The sequence below is a fragment of the Oratosquilla oratoria genome, chromosome 17 (assembly GCF_046742065.1).
Source record: "Oratosquilla oratoria isolate Oo_2021 chromosome 17, ASM4674206v1, whole genome shotgun sequence".
NCBI classification, from domain to species: domain Eukaryota; kingdom Metazoa; phylum Arthropoda; class Malacostraca; order Stomatopoda; family Squillidae; genus Oratosquilla; species Oratosquilla oratoria.
Window position 1 is genome coordinate 59,747,025 of NC_134793.1, and position 17,585 is coordinate 59,764,609.

Below are 17,585 nucleotides of genomic sequence, written 5' to 3' on the forward strand. Positions count from 1 at the left end.
CATAACACATCCCTGACGAAGTCCCACCTCAAACCATTTACTCTCTCCATATCCCATCTGGGGTATTGGCTGAATGTTATTGTAGCAAAGTAGCATGCAGTTGATATTTTAGGGTCTATATGGGGCACCCCTATGGACCAGAGTCACACATAATTTTGTCTGTGATTGAGGAAATCTCTGTTCATAGAGAAATGACACTTTTATACTATGACTGTCCCTCAACCCCTTGTTACTGTCCTGTACAATTTCTCTGAATATTCATTTCCTTTTTTTGCTTACCTACCCTGTGGTGGGGGAAAAGAATACTGCCACCAAGTATTTCCACTTGGATCATAAGAGGTGAGAAAAAAAGGATGGAGATTGTGACCAGGCATCCTTCTCCCTGTAGCCCCACAGGGGACATTCCTAAAAAAAGTAAAGGCATAAGAAGGTCTAGGAGTTTTCCGACCAGCACCCTAAGGTTTGGGTCTATTAATGTGCATGGATGTTGTACAGATGAGAGTATAAGGGAAGAGATTGGCAGTATGTGAGAAGAAAGATGGATGTGTTGGCTTTGAGTGAAACTAAGTTAAAAGGGAAGGGTGAGAGTAAGTTTGGGAGTGTAAGTGGGAGGTTATCAGGAATGAAGAGAGGGTGAGGGAGGGAAGAGGTGGCTATACTAGTAAGTGAAGAGATAGGTAAATGTGTAGTGGAGTGGAAGGAGGTTTCCTCAAGGATAATGTGGATGAAGGTGAAACTGGGAAAGGAGATGTGGGTTTTTGTAAGTGCATATGGGTCTGGCAGTGAGAAGAGTGTAGAAGAAAGGGAGTCTTTTTTGATAGATTTAAATGAGTGCATAGAGGGATTAGGGAGGAATGTCAATGTAATAGTACTGGGAGACCTTAATGATAGGGTAGGCAATGATCCAATTGATGGAGTGGTTGATAAATGTGGAGTTCTAGGAAAGAATTGTAGTGGAGAGTTGATGGTGGAGATGTGTCTTGAGAGTTGATGATAGCAAATACAGTGTTTTGGAAGAAAGTCAAGCATAAGCACACATGGGAGAGGGTGGGGGATGGAAGGGTGGTAGATAGAGCATTAGTGGATTATGTAGTGGTAGATAGGAGTATAATAGGAAGAGTTAAGGATGCACATGTGCTAAGGGGAGAGAGTGGGGGAATATCAGATCATTTTTTGGTGGAAGGTAAGTTGAGAGTGGAGGATAAATGGAGAAAGAAGAAAAGGACAAAAGGTAGGGAGGTGCTTAGAGTGAACTCTAAATGAAAAGGAGAAGGAGTACAAGAAGAAGCTGAGAGAGGAGTGGGAGGGAGTAAAGGATAGAGTAGAGCTAGTAGTGGAGGAGGAATGGGGATGGTTCAAGGAGGGAGTCTTAAAGTGTGCAAAGATGCTGTGTGGAACAAGAAGGACAGGAGGAAATAGAAGGGAGGGTAGTGAATGGTGGGATGAGGAAACAAAGAAGGTTGTAGAAGAGAAGAAGCGAGCTTTCACAAAAGTACAAAGGAAAGAAAAGAGAAGTAAAGCAAAAGGTAAAGGAGGCAAAGAGGAGAGCAGATGTGAAATGGGGTAAGAGTATGACAGAAAATCTTGAAAGTAATAAAATGATGTTTTGGAAAGAAATTAAGAGAGGAAGAGGAGGCGAATCAAGTAGAGAAGAAAAGGTAAAAGGTGCAGATGGAGAGATGATAATGGAAGAGAAGGCAGTAAGGGGAATATGGGCAGAATATTATTGGGAGTTGCTAAATGTGAAGGAGGATAGGGAGGGAAAGATAGTTGCAGTGGGAAATGCTAAGAAAATGACCGAGATGAGTGAGGAAAATGGAGGAGAAATAAGGAAGGATGAAGTGAAGGTAGTTGTTAAGATGATGAAAGCTGGTAGGGCACCTGGTCTGGATGGATGCCATGCAGAATGTCTAAAAAAAGGAGGTACAGTGATGGTGGACTGGCTGGTGAGGTTATTTAATGTTTGCTGGAGAGAGGGTAGAGTGCCGGAGGACTGGAGGAGTGCCTGAATAGTTCCACTTTACAAGGGAAAAGGGGACAAATGTGAATGTAGTAGCTTCAGAGGGATTGTTAACCCCTTCCATACGGTGCCGCACACGTAGGCGTCATGAGGAGCAAGTGGATTCGCGACGCTGCCATATCGGCGTCTTGATTATATTTATTGTAGTCGCCCCTGTGTTTTTACATTCTCCCAAATGCGCCCTTAATCCCATTCTCTGTGGTTTTCAAAATTCGCGGGTGAAAGAGAGAACGATCGATATAAGCGGCGACTATATTTTATGATGCGAATATTATTTCGTTACGTCGTACGGCTGGCATTGGCTGCTGCCCGCGAGATTTAAGTCCCGTATTGAAGTGGTTAAGTGTAGTTGGGAAGGCTTATGGGAGGATCTTGATTGAGAGGATTAGGAGAGGAAGAGAGGGAGTAATTGGTGAGGAACAGTGTGGATTTAGGATGGGTAGAGGTTGTGTAGATCAGATTTTTGTGGTAAGACAGATATGTGAGGAAGCTATAGGAAAGGGGAAGGATGTTTTTTGGGCTTTTATGGATCTGGAAAAGGCTTATGACAGAGTAGACAGGAAGGCACTGTGGGAGGTTTTGCGAATATACGGGATAGGAGGAAAGCTTCTAAGAGCTGTCAAGAGATTTTATGAGAGTAGAGCTTGTGTCAGGATTAGAAATGGAGATAGTGAGTAGTTCGAGGTAAAGGTGAGACTTCATCAAGGATGCGTTATGTCTCCCTGGCTGTTCAACTTGTACATGTATGGGGTGGTGTGAGAGGTAAATGCAAGGGTGGTGGGTCAGGGATTGGAGATGATTAAAGAAAATGGAGAAAAGTGGGAGGTGAGCCAGCTGTTGTTTGCTGATGACACGCTTGTGGCAGGATCGGAGGAGGGATTGAGGAAGTTGATGACAGAGTTTGGGAGTGTGTGTGATAGAAGAAAGCTGAAGATAAATGTGGGTAAAAGTAAGGTGATGAGATGTTCAAGGGGTGGAAGTGGCAGTATTCTGGAAGTGAGCATTAACCTCTTTACTCCGGGGCACATCGCACGTCTGGCAGCATTAGCTGCTTGACGTGCGATGTTGCGTCATAATAATCGCATTATAAAAAATAAAGTCGGTGCTCAATCGTTCGTTCTCTTTCACCCGTGTATTTTGATAACCATAGAAAATATGATGAAGCCAATTTAGAGAGAGTGGAGGTTACGTAGGTACGACTACAATAAATATAATCAAGATGCCGACGTTGGCATCATGGAGTACCCACTTGTTCCTTATGCCGCCTATGTAGGTGTCACCGTATGGAAGTGGTTAAGGGAGAGCGACTGGAGGAAGTGGATAGTTTTAGATACTTGGGTGCAAATTTGGCAGGAAAAGGTGGAGTGGAGGTAGAGGTAGAATATAGATTGAGAGAAGCGAGTAATTGCCTTGGTGTATAAAAAAGTGTAATGAGGAATAGACATTTGGGAATGGATGCTAAGAGGAGACTATATGAAGGAGTGATTGTGCCAATAGCACTGTATGAGGCAAAAACATGAAACATAAGAGAGGAGTTTGAATGTGTTTAAGATGAGGTGTCTGAGAATTATGATGGGGGTTACTAGGCTAGATAGAGTGAGAAATGAGGAGGAGAACAGGGGTGGAAAAGGAGCTGGGAGATAGGGTTGATGAAAGAATATTAGGATGGTTTGGACACATGGAAAGAATGAGTGAAGAAAGACTAGTAAAGGAGGTATGGAAGGCAGATGTAGAGGGAGTGAACATGAGGGGATGTCCTAGGATGAGGTGGATGGATGGGGTGAAGGGGGCTTTGGGGAAGAGGGGAATGTCTGTTGAGGAAGGACGGGAGAGGACAGAAGACGGGTGAATGGAGAATGGTTTTATATGGATGATGTTGTGATTGCATGAGGTGGAATGGGCGGGGGGATGGGGGATGAGGTAGGGTGTGTGAGCAAAATTTGACGCAGCCCGAAGGGATTTCTCCCTGTCCTCTCCTTTTATGCAATGGGGGGACGGAGAGGGGGGTCGCCAATTTGATGAAGCGGCCTTGCTGTGGATGTGTTGTGTCTTGCGACACTGCTTCTGACCCAGGGCAGTGGACAAGGTGCAGGGATGACCCATCGTCCAGGAGGTGCTAAGATAAGAGGGAGGGAGGAGGGATGTGGAGTGTATTCAGGGATGGAATGGGTGGAAATGATTTTATGCCTTTCCCTTTTTGGCTACCTCCCTTGTAAGGGGAAGAAGCCTTGGTATATGTATGATATGTCAATTTATTATTATTTACTATTTACATGTTTGTTGATTATTTAACTATACCTATGCATTTATTTATGTATTTTATGTGTTATTTACATTATTATAGTTTTTATTTATTATTATTATTATTATTATTATTATAATTTTTTTTTTTTTTTCCGACCTAGATATGGACCAAAAGGTCTCCTGTTGGCATGCTCCGCCTTTGTAATCCTTTGTAATCCTTAAAGAGGAAGCTAAGGAAAAGAATGGGAAAAGAACAGAAAACAAAAGGAAGGAGGTTTTTTTTGAGAATGATGGACTTGAGAAAGAAGAAAAGGAAAAAAAATATATAACATATATCAACATAGATTGATATCAGGAATAGATGAATGACTACCAGTATAATGGGGATTGTGGAGACAAAATTAAAAGGATCATTACCACCCAATAGTATAGGATTATATAATTGTTGGTATAGAAATAAAGAAACAAAGCAGGGTGGAGGAGTGATGTTGCTAACCATGAAAGGCCTAAATGTGACAAAAATCACATAAGGAGAGAACAATGTGGAGTTGATTATGATAAAGAGTTGTGGATAGAGATATGAAAAATAGAAAGTATGCATTGATTTATGTCCCACCCAAAACTCATGCATGGAATGAAAGTGAACACACCAAAATTCTTGAAGACACAAGAAAAACACTAAATGAAATACTAAAGAAAGAAGGAAATATGGTAATTATGGGTGATTTTAACTCAAAAGAAATATGTTGGGAAGAAATGACTGTGAAAGGTGGAGAAGATCACTGGGGAAACATATTACTGGAAATGACCATTAATTACACATTGATGCAATGGGTAAAGGAAAACACCAGATATAGAAATAAAAAATGAACCCTCAAGATTGGATTTGATACATCAGAACCCAAAATTGTGGATAAAATTGAATACAAGACACCAATTGGAAAAAGTGATCACATACTAATAGAACTAGAACTAAATGAAGAAACAAATATAGAAATAAACGAAAAACACAGAAGGAAGACTAATGAACAACAAAACAGATTTTGAGAAACATAGAAAATTCTATTGAGAGGCAAATTGGAAAAAAAAGTTAATAATGAAAAAACAAAGGTGGAAGAGAAATGGACAATTTGGAAGGAAATCTATAATGAAGGAGTGGATAAGTATGTACCTAGACAAAAACAGGAAAGGGTACATATAAAATCCTGGTATGATAAAAAGTGCAGGGAGGCAAAATACAGAAGAGATAAGGCCTGGGAAAGGTGGAAAAAGGAGAAGAAAAAAAAAAAAAAATTGAAAATATACACCAAACTAAGAAATGAATATATAAAAATAGGTAGAGAAGAAAAGAGAAATTATGAAAAGGACATAATAGACAAATGTAAAGATCAACCCAAATTATTTTATATGTAAATGGCAAGCTAAAAAGTACATAGATCATACATATACCAAGGCTTTTTCCCCCTTCCAAGGGAGGTAGCCAAAAAGGGAAAGGCATAAAAATACTCCCACCCATTTCATCCCTAAATACACTCCACACCCCTCCCACCCTCCCTCTCATCTGAGCACCTCCTGGATGACGGGTAACAGAGAATACACAGAAGATATAGAAATGGCAGATATTATGAACAAACATTTCAAATCTGTATTCACCAAAGGAAAAAAATCTACAAAACTGTGATCAAAGAATTGAAGTAAGATCTCTTCCATTGAGGAAATTAAATATTACTCAGAATGAAATAAGGAATCAAATATAAAAGCTTGATGTTAACAAGTCACATGGCCCGGATGGAGTTGCAAACTGGATACTGAAGGAATGTATGGATGAACTAACAGGAAAAATATACAAAATAATTAAATGTTTATTCAAGGAAAACTACCAGGAGACTGGAAAAATGCCAATATAGTGCCAACATATATAAAGGGGAAAATAAGGAAGACCCAACAAATTATAGACTGGTGTCCCTAATGAGTACAATAGTTAAAATTTGTGAGAGAATCATCAAGATAGATGGACAAAATATCTGGAGAATAATATACTGAACCCAAGGCAATTTGGATTTAGACAGGGAAGATCATGTACCACTAATTTAATTTGTTTCTATTCAAGATTGATAGATATATTGCAAGAAAGAGATGGCTGGGCAGACTGTGCCTTCCTGGGCTTACAAAAGGCATTTGATAAGGTACCACATAGAAAATTATTATATAAACTGGAAACAATAGGAGGCATACATGGAAAACTATTGAATCGGATGGAGGACTTCCTACAGGGAAGAAAAATGAGTGGTGCTCAGAGACAAATATTAAAATGGGAAGAAATGAGTAGTGGCGTCCCACAGGGGTCAGTACTAGCTCTGATAATGTTTGCTATATATGTAAATGACATGGACAAAAGCATTGAAAGTTGCCTGAACTGCTTTGCGGATGACACAAAATTATTTAAGAGAATAAACTCCGAAATAGACTGTGACTTATTACAGAGTGATCTGAACAAAGTCTCAGAGTGGAGCAAGAGATGGGAGGTAGAATTCAATATCAAGAAGTGCAGTATAATTGAATTTGGAAAAAGCAAGGAGAGAATAAAAGGACAGTATAAAATTGATGAAAAAGAGGTAAAAATAAATTCTGAAAGGGACCTAGGAGTAATCATCACCAAAGACATGTCGCCAGATAAACATATAAATAAAATAGTCTGTGAAACATACAATTTGCTGAGATCAATAATGGTGGCCTTTAAATACCTGGATATGGAAGTGATTAAGAAAATATTACAAACATTGATAAGGCAAAAACTGGAATATGCAGCACTGATATGGTCACCCAGTACAAAAAAGAAAATAAGACAATTAGAAAGAATACAAAGAGCATCGACAGAGATGGCCCCAACACTTTCAAACCTGACATAAGAACAAAGACTGGCTGAACTGGAATTACCAACCCTAGAACAAAGAAGACACCAAGGGGACCTACTAACCATCTACAGAATTATGAAAAGTAAAGAAGCCTTGATAGAGAGGACCTATTAAAGTGGGACAGAGGAAAAACAAGAGGACATGCAATGAAACTCAAAAAAGATAACTACAGAAAAGACCTGAAAAAAACAGCTTCCCACACAGAGTGATAGATATATGGAACAAATTGGATGACAAAATAGTGTGTGCAAACACAATACAAGAATTTAAGAACAAACTTGATCTTGCGAGATGCAAAAACGGGTCACCAAGAGCATAGCTCCCCTTCCCGTATAATACAACTAGGTAAATACAATACATGGTTCGGCAAACAAAATGTTTGATAAAAGAGAAGGGGATACTATCTATGCCAAATCCATAGTCGGGGAAACGGCTAGACAACATGGCTAATAAAGTTAGAGACTTCTATAAATCACCGGACATCAGTAGAGAACTGCCAGGTTTAAAAGACTGTCTCAGTAAAAGGAGATGATGGCTATTGTGAAAGAAAGCAAAAATTTCTTGTACTTAGCAATCTGAAAGAGGTATATGAAGACTTCAAAGGCAAGTATCCAGAACTAAAGATCGGATTCTCAAAGTTTGCAGAGCTGAGACCAAAAGAATGTGTTTTGCCAGGAGCCAGTGGCACACATTCTGTGTGTGTGTGTACTAAACATCAAAATGTGAAACTAAGTATGGCAGCTGTTGAATCTGTTTCAGCATCAAGAAATGCCTGACACTTCTAATGATACCCTAAATACTAATCATATTTCAAAATATAGACATTTCCCCATCCTTCTACAGTGTAAACTGCCTTGAGAAAAGTGGTATTTTGGTGAATGTGAACAGTGCCCCCCAAAGGAATTTTTTTTGGATTTATTAGATAAAGTATTTGACAGAAAGGCACTTGAAGATATCAACTTTAGAATATAAAGAATTAACAGCAGAAGATTTTATTCCATATTTTGGTGAATGATTAACAGATCTCGGGCAACATGATTTCATTGCCAAAGCTCAGTTTTTTACAAGTAAAGAAGCAAGAACCAAGTGAAGATGCTTTTGTAATTGTGGGGGATTTTTCAGAGAATTATTCTTTTATTGTGCAAAATGCAGCCCAGTGGATTAATTGCTGAGCATCACTACTGTAAAAACAATGAGTTACAACACCAAAGTTTTGTAGGAATCAGCATGATGTCATTACATTTTCAAATGGGGCTGATAAATTTCTTAAAGTCATCTCATAAAATCATAAAAATATTTTACTTCAGTGATGGGTGTGCTGCCCAATATAAGAATTGCAAGAACTTTTGCTACCACAAGAATGACATTGATATTGAAGCAGCAAAATATTGCAACAAGCCATGGTAAAGTACCCTGCAATGGCATCGGTGGAACTGTGAAGGGTGCCAGAATAAGTCTTTAGAGAACAGGAGTTAATGCTGAACCTATTCTAGACCCTAAGGCACTCTTAAATTTTGCATTAAAAGCTCTTCCTTCAATTACTTTCACCTTCACAACGTCAGAAGAATATGAAGTTCACTGACAGAAGTTGGTGAAGTGCTTTGACAATGCAAAAACAGTTGAAGAACCATTCCAGGTAATTTGGGCACCTAGCCATTTAGTTATTAAAGTCACATAGTCACTTAGTAACTTAGTGAACTACTACTACACATACATATACCAAAGGCTTTTTCCCCCCCTTATAAGGGAGATAGCCAAAAAACAAAGGCATAAAACAACTCCCACCCATTCCATCCCTAATACACTCCACTCCCTTCCACCCTCTACCCTCCCTCTTATCTTGGCACCTCTTGGATGATGGATCATCCCTGCATCTTGCCCACTGCCCTGGGTCAGAAGCAGTACCACAAGACACAGCACATCCACAGCAAAGCTTCTTCATTAAATCGGTGACCCCCCACCCGTCCCCTCAAGCCAAAAAAGGAGAAGATGGGGAGAAATCCCTTCGGGCTGCATCAAATTTTTCTCACTCATACTCCTTCACCCCCCATCCCCCACCTATTCCACCTCATGCATCACAACATATCCATAAACAACCATTCTCCATTCACCCCTGTCTTCTGTCCTCTCTCGTCCTTCCTCAACAGACATTCCCCTCTTACTCAAAGCCCCCTTTACCCCATTCATCCATCTCATCCTAGGTCGCCCCCTCATGTTCACTCCTTCCACAACTGCCTACCACACCTCTTTTAATAGTCTTTCTTCACTCATTCTTTCCATATGTCCAAACCATCCCAATACTTTTTCATCAACCCTATCTCCCAACTCCCTTTCCACCCCTGTACTACTCCTCACCTCCTCATTTCTCACTCTGTCCGGAGAGAAGATTAATTCCGAATGAAGAGGACGCTCCCGCTCCATTTATTCACCACGCCGATCTCGTCGTTTACAGCCGCAAATACCCTAGTCTCTAGCTCTGTTTGTCGAGCTGCCGTTGATATCGAGAAAGTACTGCTACCCGAGCTAATTCCCCCTTCACCGAGGAATCTCGCTCTGGCAGGATTATGCCCTATATAACTCTCCCTGCACGATCAGTGTAGCCCATGTGGTTCTTTTTAAAATCACCTTTACGGCGGGAGAGGAGGGAACCCTTCACCAAGTAACGTCCGGTCTTTTCGCACGCTCTAGTGCCCCGGGCCAACGTATTCGATCGATTGCTGTTAGGTAGACAGGTCTCGTTAAGCACCAACCGTTCGTAAACGCCCTCGCCCCCCTGCCCCATAGATTTCCACCACTTTTTTTTTTTTTTTTTTTTTCTTTTAAATTTGTTGAGGATCGATAGTTTTTTTTTACGTATTAGGTTTTTTTTCTCGTTATCAGTGCCGCCATGGCGGACACTGATTCATGGACCTGCGTGTCTAAGAAGCGTCGCTGCGCTCCGGGTTCACCGGCTCCACCGAGTGGCGAAGCTGCTGTGGTGATGGCCCCGGTTAGCTCAAAGGGTGGCAAGCTCCCCACCTTCAAGGTTGTACCCTCAGCTTTCGACTTTCGACCAATAGAGAACTCAAACGAGAATGAAAAGTACTAATGTAGGACTACTGTAAACCGACTCTCTGTCTTGGCTTTCGGGGAAGCGTGTATCACCGATCTGGCAAAACTGCCCATTCTGATCATTTCCACCTGCCCTGATTATTGGTGGGAACTGGGAATCGAAATACGGTATAACATCAATTCCAGTAAAATGATGGTATATGGTAGACATTGTATGGTAGATGGTAGACACACACTAAATTATGGTAGAAATACCATAATTATGGCAGACAGCGCAACCTTGGTGAGATGCTGTGCTGTGCTGCCGTAACTGTCGTGCAGGATGCTGGACACCACGTGCAAACGTACAGTAAACCAGTAAACTCATAATATGTGCATGTAGGCATCTGCTGAATGTGGTCGTAAGTACGGGTGGACGTAAGTCGCACCGGTCGTAACTCGGATAGTGAGTGTATATATATATATATATATATATATATATATATATATATATATAATATAATATATATGTATATATATATAAATATATATCTATATATATATATACAGGATACTGGTATATATTTTCAATGTATTCAAACCATGACTCATTCTAGAATCTTATCACATTAGTTCATATAATAAATTGCTTATTAAATTTCAGTGTGTCATCCTAAATACTATTTTAATATACGCGTATAGAGCAGAATTTAATAAAGCATATATTAGATATAAAAAAGCAAGGGTATTGGTATAAGTATCATAAATGGTGATTTTTTAGCTAAGTTGTACCTACATACAAATCTGTAGCTCCTAAAATAAACATTTCTCAAAGAAAATTCTTTATGAACACTGCTATACATATGTACAATTTTTTAGGGAGTTAAAAAAAATATATGTTGTGACCTTTTCAAGGTCAAGGGTAAACTTTTTTGTTTGACCTTGTAAGGAAATATATGCATTAATAAAAGTTGTAAGGAATGTTGTTCGCTTTAAAACTATCAGAATCAGCTCTGTAGGAGCAATAGTCTCCGAGATATTTGACTTGGAACTTTTAACTTTTTGCAAAAATGACCTTTTAGATTCAAATTTGAGGAGTCATATCTCCGAAACCATTTGACCTACAGAGGTGAGACACATACCATTGAATTTGTCTTATTAAGATCTACATACAGTAATTCACAAGAAAATCTGAGTCAGTGGCAAAAAATTTTTGCCAAATCTTGGTTGAATTGACATGGAATGACCCATTTAGCATGTACCTATGGAACAATACAGTTAATTGATAAATTTATTTTTAATTTTGATTTAAAAGTACTTTATTCCTTTGTAGGCAAATGCTACTGGCCGCAGTGCCAAGACTGTTAGAGAGTTTTTGGAGAAACACTATAAGGAGGAAGCTGTTGCTGAGGAAGAAGGTAAGCAAGGAAGCTTGCAAATGTATTCAGTACTCTATCGTTATTAACAGTTTTGATTATCGATGGATATTATCCATGGATTAGATATTTAATATTTTTAAGGTAGGCAAAGTCCAATTTACTCTATCATACCATATATTTGCGTTGCCTAAGCCTGAGCTTGCGTAGTTTGCATTCTTGCCACTAGGGGACACTGGTAGCATCTTCCAGACCTCCCACCAACTGTACAAACAACAGTGTTAGTAGCCTAGCTCTAGTGTCAGTCTATTTAAGTCTTTCAACTCATATTTACCTAGATATTGTATCACCATGGCTCCCAAATGACCTGCATTACTTCATCTTTGATCTAAACCTAAGAGGGCAAGATGAGTGCTTACGTTTCTTGAAAGGAAAAGAAAAGAAAAAAAAAAAAAAAGCTGCATGATCTCTGCAGCTGTTGGCTGCCACTTTGGACTTAGTGAATCTAATGTGTGTGTGTGTGGAATTAAACAAAGAGGAAAGAACCTGAAGGACGCTAGCTTCATGTGCACCAGTGTGGCAAAAGTGTCAATGCTGACACTGGTGCAACAAACTATAGGCTGGTCTCCCATACAAGCACAATAGCAAAGATATATGAAAAAGTTATCAAAAGTAGATGGATTAAACATCTGGAAGAAAATGATATATTAAATCCAAAACAATTTGGCTTTAGACATAGAAGATTGTGTGCCACTAACTTGATTTGCTTTTACTTGAGGCTAATAGAAATAATGTAAGAAAGGGACAGATGAGCTGATTGTGCTTTCCTAGATTTATAAAAAGTATTTGATAAAGTGCCACAAAAAAGCTATTAAGAAAAATTGAAGTAATATGTGGTGTACAAGGAAAGTTATTGAAATGGAAGATTTCTTGAACAGGAGAAAAATGAAGGTAGAGACAAAAACTCGACCTGGGAAGAAATGATAAGTGGAGTCCCACAAGGTTTTGTATTGGCTCCGATAATGTTTGCTATATATATAAATGACATGGTTGAAGATGTGGAATGTAATATGAACTTCTTTGCAGATGATGCAAAACTACTAAAGTACAGAGGATGACTGAATCTCTACAGAAAGACCTGGATAAAGTTTGGGAATGGACTCAAAAGTGGGAAATGAACTTCAATATCAAGGAATGTAATATAATGGAATTTGGAAAAAGCAAAAATAGAGTATTAGGACAATATAAAATTGGTACAAAGGAAGTAAAAAAATGTTAGCTCTGAAAAGGACCTAGGAGTAATTATCAGCAAAGACATGTCACTAGGCAAGCATACAGTGGTACCTCTATTTATGTGATTAATCCGTTCTGTACGCCTCCGTGTAAATAGAAATTCATGTAAATGGAAACACTATTTCCCATTGAAATAAATGTTAATTCAATCCGTTCCTGTCCTCAAAAAAGTCTACTTTTTCCCTCTGATATGATGAAGCCTGTCACCAAGCATACATAAATAGGTATGATTATGATGTTCCTGCAATATTAATGGCAAAAAATAAAAATATAATGAAAAAAAAGCAATCTTTTGTACCTACCGATGATAAGGCTTGCAGTTGGCGTAGGGGGATGGGAGTGAGGAGGTGGTGTAGTGGTGGGGGCTTACTGACCCCCCTCTGAAGGAGGAGGTGCTCCTTCGGCTGGAGTGGCACCCTCATCAGGGCGCTATCATTTGGCACGAGGCTGGAAGAACTCTGTGATAGTTGTTTGTGGGTGCCGTGTGTGCAGGATTTGGCCGTAGTGAGGCATGACCAATTCATTGAACTGGCCTGCAACATGGCTCACTAGTGTCTGGTCTGGGTGTGTGACCTCCATGAAATCGTAGAGCTTCTTCCACATTACACAGGCCTCCTTCACATCCTTCATGATGGGGCCCCGAACACAATTGTTGTCTCCCTCAACATCTTGCTGTTCCCGAGCCAGTTCGGTGACCTGCTCCTGATGCAGCTCCTTCAGCTCCTCGGTGGTCAGTTCATCCTTGTGCTCCCCAACGAATTCTTCGACATCTCCGTCCTCCATCTCCAGGCCCAGGTCCCTTCCAAGCGCAACAATGTCCTAGGTGACCAATGGACCAGCAGGCTCAAAGCTCTTGAAGTCCCGCTCCCTGTCAAATGATGGCCAAAGCTTCTTCCACTCTGCCTGTAGAGTCCTGATGGTAACCTGCTCCCAGCTCTTGCTAATCATCTTGACACAGTGCAAGATGCTGAAGTGGGACTTCCAAAATTCTCGCAGGGTTAGGTCTGTGTCGGTGGTAGTGTTGAAGCAGCGTTCAAACAGAGTATGTGTGTACAGCTTCCTGAAATTAGAAATGACCTGCTGGTCCATCAGTTGCAGAATGGAAGTGGTGGTCAGAGGCAGGAATTTAATTGTGATGAAATCCAGGTCTTGGGGAAGATGTGCCTGCATGTCAAGGGGATGTGCTGGCGCATTATCCAGCAGCAAGAGGCACTTCAGTGGCAGTCCATTCCCCTGCAGAAACTTCGTGATCTCAGGGCCGCATGCCCCTTCGAGCCACTCCTGGCACAGCTGCTGGGTTGCCCATGCCTTTGGGTTGGAACGCCACTTCACTGGAAGTCTGCTCTTCAGGACGTTGCCCCTTTTGAATGCTCGTGTCATCTCCGAATTATACACTATGAGCGGCGTGATCTTGCAGTCGCCACTTGCATTAGCTCATAACATCATTGTAAGCCTGTCTTTCATAGGCTTATGCCCCGGCAAAGCTTTCTCCCCAGCAGTAATGTAGGTGCTGTTAGGCATCCTCTTCCAAAAGAGCCCTGTATCATCACAAATATCTGCTGTGGCAGGTAACCCTCACAATGCACCAGCTCCTCAAACTCCTTGATGAATGCCTCAGCTGCGTCTGTGTCCATGCTTGCCGCCTCACCATGCCGTGTCACTCAGTGAATGCCCATACGTTGCCGAAACTTCTCAAACCACCCCCTACTGGCTGTAAAGGGCACTGAAGGTGGTGTAAGCTGGCCACTGCTACCAGCCTGTTGCCGCTGCAGGTCTGCATACCCTTGGCGAGCCCCTGAACAGATCATTTCCTTACTCAAGCTGTCACTCTTATGCTGATTCTCCTTTATCCACACAAGCAATAACCTTTCCACCTCGTACAACATCTGGCCTCTTGTGTGTGCCTTAGACACATTAGCTGACAGAATTTTATCTTTATTTAAAAGAATGGTTCTTGTTGTTGACTGAGGCATACCAAACTCTCTCACCAGCTTTCACACGTGTAAACCTTGAGCAACTTTAGCAATTACTTCCCTCTTTTTCTCAATAGTGATGCTGGTTTTCTTATGAGCACCAGCTTCAGTAGGACTTCTCACCTGTTTTGGAAGCAATTTAAAGGCACAAACAGTACAGTACTAAGGGGTAGGCACCAAAAGAAGGACCAGTCATGTACACAACAAAGATGGCAGGAGACGCAACACCATGCATGAATGGTGACGTCAGCAAGATGGCAGCGTGGGATTTGATTTTCCGTGCAGTAATGGACACCAATATGCTCACATAAATAGCAACAAGATTTTTCCCACAAGAATTTTGTGTATATAAGGGCATGCATAAATAGAGGTACCAATGTATTTACAAAATAGTCAGAGAAATCTTCAATTTACTAAGATCAATGAAAGTGGCCTTTGGCTACTTTGATGAGGAAATTGTAAAGAAAATATTAGTCACAATGATAAGACCAAGATTTAAGTATGGTGTGACACTATGTACACCCAGTACAAAAAAGAATATAAAGAAATAAGAAATAATCCAAAGAGCAATGACAAAGATGGCACCAACACTCTCTATATTGCCGTACAAAGATTGTCCAAAGTGGAACTACCAACCCTGGAACAAAGAAAAGAGGAGATTTACTGGCCATTTACAGAATTATGAAAGGGATGGAAGTCCTTGACAGAGAAGATTAATTAAAGTGGGATAAAATAAAAACAAGGGGACATGAAAAGAAACTCAAAAAGGATAGTTATAGAAGAGATTTTTCCCCTGTGGTGGGGGTAGAGAAAACTGCCACCAAGTCTTCCCACTTGAATCGTAAGAGGCAACTAAAACAGGACGGGGATTAGGACCAGGCATCCTTCTTCCTGTAGCCCCACAGGGGACATTCCTAAAAAAAGTAAAGGCATAAGAGGGTCTCGGAGTTTTCCAACCAGTACCCTAAGGTTTGGGTCTTTTAATGTGCGTGCATGTGGTACAGATGAGAGTAAAAGGGAGAAGATTGGTAGTATGTTTGTGAGAAGAAATATGGATGTGCTGGCTTTGAGTGAAAATTTTGAGAGGGAGAGGTGAGTGTGAGTTTGGGAGTGTAGTTGGGAGGTTCTCAGGAGTGAAGAGAGGATGAGGGAGAGAAGGGGTAGCTATACTAGTAAGTGAAGAGATAGGTAAACGTGTAGTGGAGTGGAAGTAGGTTTCTTCAAGGTTAATGTGGATGAAGGTGAAACTGGGACATGAAAAGAAACTCAAAATGGATAGTTATAGAAGAGATTTTTCCCCTGTGGTGAGGGTAGAGAATAGTTCCACCAAGTCTTCCCACTTGAATCGTAAGAGGCGACTAAAACAGGATGGGGAATAGGACCAGGCATCCTTCTTCCTTTAGCCCCACAGGGGACATTCCTAAAAAAAGCAAGATAAGAGGGAAGGAAGTGGGTGGAAGGGACGTGTGTGATGGGGATGAAAAGGGTGGGAATGCTTTTATGCCTTTGTCTTTTGGCTACCTTATAACAGTGAAAAAAGACTGGTATATGTATGTATAGAAGTGATTTGAAAAAGAATAGTTTCTACACAGAGTGGTAGATGCCTGGAACAAATTGGATGAGACAACAGTGAGTGGAAAAACTATACAAGAATTTAAGAACAAACTAGATGCCGAAAGATACAAAGACTGCTATCTTCCTGTATAATACAACTAGGTAAAATGTGCAAAATAATGCACTGGTGAAAATGAAAATATCCTGAATGTTTGGATCAAGGAACTAAACTGCTGCCACATACCACTTGACTCAATATTTATTTTGCTTAAAGATAAACAACTCTGTGATCAGTACTAATAGATGTGATAATACATGCATATAGGCTTTTTCCCCCTTACAAGGGAAAAGAATGTGATAATAGTGGTGAAAATGGTGATGGGCATGGTGGTAATGAAAATGGTGATGAAAATTGCAACAAAGTATCAAGTAACTAAATTTTCAGTAAGGGCTGATTTGAAAACTCTGACTCATTATGCCTTATAAAATATCAAAGATGACCGGTGAAGCAGTATCAGCAGACACTGTGGTAGGGGACTTGTACCCTGCTGAGTTTGCTAAATACACAGAAAAAAAGGGTTATAGGCCTGAGCAGTCATTGCGGATGAACCAGGCCTATGGTGGAAAAATGCCATGGAGAACCTACATTTCCAAAGAGGAAAAATGATCCATAGGTTTAAGGCGGCTAAAGACCAAGTGACAGATATACTGTGTACTGTGTGGCAGTGCAGTAGAGCACATGATAAAACCCATGCTCTTACACATTGCTGCACAACCTTGGGCTCTCTCTCTCTCTCTCTCTCTCAAAAAAAAAAAAAAAAAAAAAAAAAAAAAAAAATTTATGGTTGGATGCGACAGATACAATGGCTGCTGCTTTTTTTTTTTTTTTTTTTTTTTTTTTTTTTTATGATATACATGATTTTAGAAAAATTCAAAAGCACTACTTACTGGCCTTTTATTTCCACTTTTGGTGCTACTTTTAACATTTTGACATGTTACCATTGTTCTTGATAACCATCTGGATCCATCTGTGCATTGAATTGGCAAGTTCAGCAAAGCAGGTGGTGTCCATTGTTGCCCACATCTTCAGCTCCTTCAGGACAAGGATGCTTGTGGGTTGCGACTTTTCCAGCTTGTTTTTCATCCGGTTCCAGGCATTTTTAGTGTGGTTTAGGTCAGG

General features: G+C 40.4%; 1 protein-coding gene across 1 annotated transcript in view; it reads left to right on the top strand.

Moving 5' to 3' along the window:
• Prosalpha4 (proteasome alpha4 subunit) overlaps positions 1 to 17,585 on the top strand; it is a 102,546-nt gene that overhangs the window by 72,681 nt on the left and 12,280 nt on the right. The window contains exon 5 of the mRNA XM_076201021.1: positions 11,543 to 11,627. Within this exon, the coding sequence (XP_076057136.1) occupies positions 11,543 to 11,627 (85 nt within the window). The remainder of the gene's footprint in view (positions 1 to 11,542; positions 11,628 to 17,585) is intronic.